The following is a 6,000-nucleotide window of genomic DNA, read 5'->3' as shown; positions in this document are numbered from 1 at the left end:
AAAATTTAAAATAAGTTAAACAAACTCAGAAGTAGTGTTTCTTCATCCCTCAATTCCAAATAAAACCTAGTTTATAAGATATGAATTAATTCTTATGAACTCTTTGCCTAAGGATAAGGAAATTCAGTAAACAATGGTGGCTTATTTATAATTATGTTGCGTTAAAAATTTCGGTTAACATTTTGTAAAAGGATTGCTTACATGTTCTTCTTAGTGGGAATAAATCATTTCTCGATTTCTGTGAGTGAAGTCAAATTGAATGTTGTGTAATAGAAAAGTAAATAAGGAGAATGCAAAAGAAAACTAACTTTTATTATGTTGTCCAAGAAAAATAAAATCAAATATTTAATGCTAAATGATTAGAATCAGATAAAATGAAATATTTTATATTATTTTTTAGTTAGCATGTATTAATTAAGATGGCATATATTAAATGGAATATTTTATATTCATTTTCTAGCTAATCATATTCTGGCATTTATCGATTTACCACAACGCAACCAAGAAAAAAAAGGGTAAGACTGCCCACGTATTATGTTTAGTGTTTCTCTTCCAAATTCCAAGATAATCAGGTTCCACACCTGAAGAATGCGGTAAAAGACGAAATCACTCGTCCTTTGCGCTCCCGCCGCACCCGACCCAGGTCATCACGAGGGAGGTAAATCACGGTAGCCGAGAAGGCAAGTGGTGGTGGGGTAAGTTATACGGGGTCTAAGGATTTAGGCCCCGACAGTCCTGCAGTTCGACTCCCCGACCTCTTGTGACAAACATGTCACCACTAACCATCTCAGATGACCCGTGGAGTTCCACACATGAAGAATGCTGGATGTAAACAAGGAGAATGCTGGCCTAATCATTTATTATTAACCTATCACGCCATCTTAATTCTGTTAATGATAAATTTATATAAAATTAAACCACTTAATAAGAAATTTCTAAATTATTAATTGAAGTCAAATCATGATAACTTGAGACAGAGATAATATTTAAAAAAAGCATAGGTTAGATTTCATTCAACTATTAAGATCACAATGAACAACAACAACAACAAATAGATTGATTCTCTGTTGAAACCCTTAAACAACAGGGAGATGCAGCCCTTGAAAAAAACTCTTGATCATCTCCAGAGCTCGAGCTGGCTGATAACTTGGAACCTCATGCCCGGCTCCTCGAACAGTGGCAAATGTCAAATTATGATCATACACTACAGTGTATCCCCCGACCTACATATTCATAATAAAAAACATTAAAATTAATGTCGGTCTAGAAGTCGTCGTCATCGTTTGAGCAATGAAGAGAGTTTTGGCACACACAAGTATCAGAGGAGAATAACTTCATCATCAATGTAAACAGTTTCAATTCTTTATCTATCAGTGGTGGATTTGAGGATAATTAAATACAAAATATATGTATGTATTATTATGCAAGGATTTAAAACAAGATAGTTGTCTACCTCACTGTTAAGCATCCAAGCTCTCCATGAAGCTTTCACTTTAAGCTTTAGCTTATTGAGGGAGTATCTTGTGGAAGTAACAGGAACTCTTCCATCAAAGTCACCACTGCACAATTGCAAGCATGGATATATATATGACGATGAACCAAGCCAAAGCTTACTTAGGGAAAAAATTTGATCGAAAACCCCTTCACTTGTGATCTAATAAACACTATCTTTATTGTATGACATAAGTTAAGCAGAGATCTTAAAGTTATTATACTTGCACACCTACAACTACTAAATCAATGGGGCTCGAAATGAAAAATTGATATATCAATATCTGTTATTGTACTTACACAATGTATATAAGGACTACAAAATTTACGCACCTACCAATACGAATAGTATTAAAACGTAAAGTTGATACTCCATATAATCTGATGAAAATCTCTATTTGCTTTAACTGCAAAAAAATGTTTTCATATGATATGGCAAAAGGCGATTCACTCGCCCCCAACGCCCCCGCCAACTCAACCCTAGGCTAACACGAAGGAGGTAGATTATAGATGACTACTAGCCATTAGTATAGTAGTCAAGGCATGCTCAGACGCGCTGAGTTTTGACCCCATGACATAATGCAGCAACACCCCATGTCTCAACCACTACATCGCCCCGAGGGAAAAAAAAAGCGTTCATATGATGAAGACATAGGTGGCGGTGAAGAGGATTTTCACTTAAATTTTATCTCTTTAATTCATCTCCTAGATTAGTTATATAATGTAACGATGAGGCAATAATTTGTTTTACCTATACTTCAAAAAATCCCATTGGATAACAATTCGTGAATAATTGGCAACATTGTGGAAGGTTGATCCGACCAACTTGGTATCACTTGGCTGCATCGAGACAAAAATATAAATAAATGAGCTGAATTTTCATTATTTTGTTTAAAAGAAAAAAAAATTATCAAAGGGCAGCTTATATGAGATATGTATATACCTACAACCAGACCAAGTGTAGTTGAGCTTTGTCACATTGGCATGTAGAGCTTTCTGTACCGCAGGATTATTAAGGTATGCCTCCACGTAATTAGAAGTACAAGGATCAAAATTCTCAATCTGTATCATAATTTGAAAAAAAAAATCATTTCAGGATATAGACATAACAATTGGTAGGCAAGAAGGGATCTCCATATTTTGAAAAATAGAACAAGATCGAATATGTTAGTTCTATGATTTTTTACAATTAACTTGGCTACAGACCATATCCCTATTATTCATTCACAATTGATATGATTGGGAAAAAATTTTGAATGAGTTTGGTGACAAGAAGAAGCCTCCTAAGGTGAACAAAAATAATATCCAAGTTCCAGCTCTCGCAAGTGGAGGAGGAGCTTTTGAAACGCATGATCAAGGGGAATTAATCATCTCGCTCACTCGAATGTTGAGTGGCCGTGATCAAATCCTGCTCAACTAATCATGTAAAGCATAAGTCTCCCTTCTCCATTTGTGCAATTTAATTACTTTCAGTAACTGAGAAATCATAAAATGATTTGAATAAAAATAATTCTGTAAAAAAAGGGAGCCTCTGAAGGAAAGCAAAGCTAGTGTGCAAGCCTTGGCTCTTGCAGGTCGTTTTTGCATGAAAGGGGAGCCTCTGCACCACATGATCTAGGGGGACTTATAATTTCGCTCGCTCGCGTCTAGAATGGCTGAGATGAAGTCTTGTACGATCGATCATGCAGCATATAGGTCTCCCTTAGTGCAATTTAACCTTATCCAGTGACTGAGAACCATAAAATGATTTGAATGAAAACTATGTAATGTTAGTGATTAACATTCAAATGAATTTGGTGGAGGGGGCTTGAAAGGGAACAAGTTTCCAGTGCAAATCTCTTTTTAATCTCGATCATGCTCGATCCAGAGTCTGCCCTTCATGCAATTTTTTTCATATGAGGGGTTGCATCAAGTTAGTTGTTATTCCATTTCTAAATGGGATCAAGAAGGGATACAAGTCTACATGGTAGAAGACTATAAGTTAACAGTTTGAGTCAGATTACCCTCTAAATCCAATATAATTTTTCCTAATTTAACTTACTCCTTGTAGTGATCAAACAAGAATGCAATGAACTCCGATTCTTGAGTTAACAGGTTGAATCGATCCATCTTAATTGACTCTGAAAATACCATGAAAATGAGGATAAATATAAAGATGCTTGCAAGAGACAAACCGAAGGCAACTTTGGAGTCGGCGTCACGCTCGCCGAGAAGCACAGCGGCGCGTATATGTTGTAGATGTTCACTTCGTCGAAGACACGGCTCGCCTCGTCGACCGCTCGGTCGCACTCCGGAGGCTGCTGCTGTGTATCCAGCGAGAAATTGCAGAACTTGTGAATCGAGACGATGGTCTCGTCGGCAATCAACGCGTGCGTCCAGAAGTAGTCGAACAGCCCCTTCCTATCCGTCTCCTCGTTGATCACTGCGTTCCCGATCTAGGGCATTCGAAAGCAAAATGAGATCTTTCGGTCGAGAGCTAGAGGAGATCGATCTTTCCCAAATTAATTTGCAATCGAAATGGGAACTTTCGATGAAGCATCGGAGGGGATCGATCCTTCCCGATTTAATAAACAATCAAAATGAGTGGGGATCGATCCGACTGATTGATTTCGAGATCCATGTCTTACCGCGACGCCTTTGCGGTTGATGAGGCGATCTTTATGATGGAGTATGGCATGGGCGAGCTGGGGGACGTAGTGCCCGGCGTAGCTCTCGCCGGTGATGAAGAAGTCCCTCCCCTTATACTCCGGGAACCGCTCGAACCAGTTGACGAGGAAAATCAGCGCATCGATCGCGGTCCTACGGTCGCCGCTCTTGGCGTAGTCCGACGTGGTGTTGGAGTAGGAGAAGCCGACGCCGGCGGGGCTCTCGAGGAACAAGACGTTCGCCACTGCATTGGACGATGCACGTCAGTCGTTCGGGGTAATTAGTAATGACAAAGCAGAAAGCTTTTTTTACTCTACTACCTAAACTTTAGGAAATAACATTTATATATGTATAAATATACGATGATGATGACAGACGATCCTAACCTTCGTTCCAAGCGTAGGGATTCCTGTACAGAGTCTTGCCATCGCTCATCACTCGAAACGGCCTGAGCTCCTCCATGGCGCCGTACCCCAGCGACGAACAACCCGGCCCTGCACCCACTCATGCCACTGCAATCACCACTCTATCGAAAAGCAACTCAGATCGATCGATTCATTTTCTACTAATTTTATACCTCCATTGAGCCAGAGCACAAGAGGCTTCGACCCGCTGTTCTCGGCAGCCTCGGCGAAGTAGTAAAACAGAGCCCGACCGTTGGGTTTTTCGACGGTGACATACCCTGCGTACTGATCGAAATGCACGTCGGCCGGTTGCCCAGGCAGCCGAACGACCTTGTCGCCCTCCTTCAGCCTGCTATTGTCGTAGACCTTCGACTCCAGGTTGGATACCAAAAGGAGACTGCTAGGCCATGAAGAAGAAAACCTCCCTGCTCTGTTGTTAAAGTAGAACTTGTTCAAAGCATCTCCCTGCTGCCTTGTACCAGAAGCTCCGCATTGTAATAAACAGAGGAGGAAGAAGAAGCAGAGACAGCTGAAACTTGGCTTCATTGTTTGATTGGGAATGAGGAATGGAATTGAATGGCATCTTATTTATAGGATGAACAATCGGATAATTATGGAGTAACTGATTGATTGTTGTTGGAGCCGGCGGAGAATGATCTGTTTGCTTCGTCTGGGAATGATATGTTTGACCCTTGTCGTTGTATTATGGAACGAGGCAAGCCAACTGTTTTTGGATTTTATTTGTTTTTTTAAGTTGGCAGCGGGTGTTCAACCTACATACGAACAATTAATTCTCTATGAAAATTTTCTACAGGATATAAACGAATTATCCATTGATCAAAAATTTATCTGTTGTAAGACTCGAGTCTAGCAAATTAAGATAGATGTATTACTGTACCATTGCCGAGGGCCAATCAGAAATTTCAAGATGGATCATGTCATTGTTCGTTCCACTATTTAAATTCAAAACGGCTTTGGACTGTATTTCCATAATGAAAGAGAGATTATTATTGACAATGATAAAAAAAAATTAAAAGGCTTCAACGAGATAGATAGTTTATAAGGTAAACTTTATCTTCACTTATCGAACTAAAAAAAAATCTAAAAATGCAAAGATATGACAAAAGCTTAGACATCATATTCAAAATTCTCCATCGATCAAGTTATATATACCACAGCTCCTAATCAAGGCAAATAGAGCCTTGAAAGGGACATGGAATCAGTGACCAACCACATGTAATGTTGGTCCATAAACAATGGTTTGAAGTTAGAACAAATTAGAAGAAGATTAATTAGTAAATGCGTATGTGTGAATATGAACTATAAAGCATAGCTTTTGGTCAAGTATATGACAAGTAATGTGTGGTTTCCATTTTCCAACCGAAGGAAGGTAGGGAATAGTGTAGCAAGCATACAACCACATTATTAGGTCATGATTGTCTCACACTATATTCTTCTA

General features: G+C 39.1%; 2 protein-coding genes across 3 annotated transcripts in view; both read right to left on the bottom strand.

Moving 5' to 3' along the window:
- Positions 1 to 980: 980 nt before the first annotated feature.
- Positions 981 to 5,116, bottom strand: LOC122015181 (serine carboxypeptidase II-3-like). Of its 2 annotated transcripts, none has more exons than XM_042571942.1 (8): positions 4,715 to 5,116; positions 4,524 to 4,631; positions 4,119 to 4,381; positions 3,666 to 3,926; positions 2,435 to 2,553; positions 2,261 to 2,331; positions 1,454 to 1,581; positions 981 to 1,223 (listed from the first exon to the last, which is right to left on the bottom strand). In XM_042571942.1, the coding sequence occupies exons 1-8, from the start codon at positions 5,085 to 5,087 to the stop codon at positions 1,077 to 1,079; spliced, it is 1,470 nt and encodes a 489-aa protein (XP_042427876.1). In that variant the 5' UTR covers positions 5,088 to 5,116; the 3' UTR covers positions 981 to 1,076. The 2 variants fall into 2 exon arrangements, 1 of the variants encoding a protein (XP_042427876.1); XR_006120845.1 differs by having other exon boundaries at positions 1,188 to 1,223; positions 1,454 to 1,559; positions 2,243 to 2,331.
- A 66-nt stretch (positions 5,117 to 5,182) lies between these two features.
- Positions 5,183 to 6,000, bottom strand: part of LOC122015179 (serine carboxypeptidase II-3-like) — a 69,331-nt gene continuing 68,513 nt past the window's right edge. Inside the window, exon 7 of the mRNA XM_042571936.1 lies at positions 5,183 to 5,314. Coding sequence (XP_042427870.1) covers positions 5,245 to 5,314 — 70 coding nt within the window. The 3' untranslated portion in view covers positions 5,183 to 5,244. The remainder of the gene's footprint in view (positions 5,315 to 6,000) is intronic.

The sequence above is a fragment of the Zingiber officinale genome, chromosome 8B, assembly GCF_018446385.1.
Source record: "Zingiber officinale cultivar Zhangliang chromosome 8B, Zo_v1.1, whole genome shotgun sequence".
NCBI classification, from domain to species: Eukaryota; Viridiplantae; Streptophyta; class Magnoliopsida; order Zingiberales; family Zingiberaceae; genus Zingiber; species Zingiber officinale.
Note: the sequence above shows the minus strand (reverse complement) of the source record. Positions and strands in the feature narration are given on the sequence as shown.

What these genes read in the sequence shown, in the direction of transcription:
- LOC122015181 (XM_042571942.1), bottom strand. Translation starts at nt 5,087, where the DNA reads ATGAAGCCAAGTTTCAGCTGTCTCTGCTTCTTCTTCCTCCTCTGTTTA. An exon ending in TCCCTACGCTTGGAACGAAG is followed by an intron (nt 4,382 to 4,523) that starts GTTAGGATCGTC and finishes CGTCCAATGCAG; the next exon opens with TGGCGAACGTCTTGTTCCTC. An exon ending in TACACTTGGTCTGGTTGTAG is followed by an intron (nt 2,332 to 2,434) that starts GTATATACATAT and finishes GTCTCGATGCAG; the next exon opens with CCAAGTGATACCAAGTTGGT.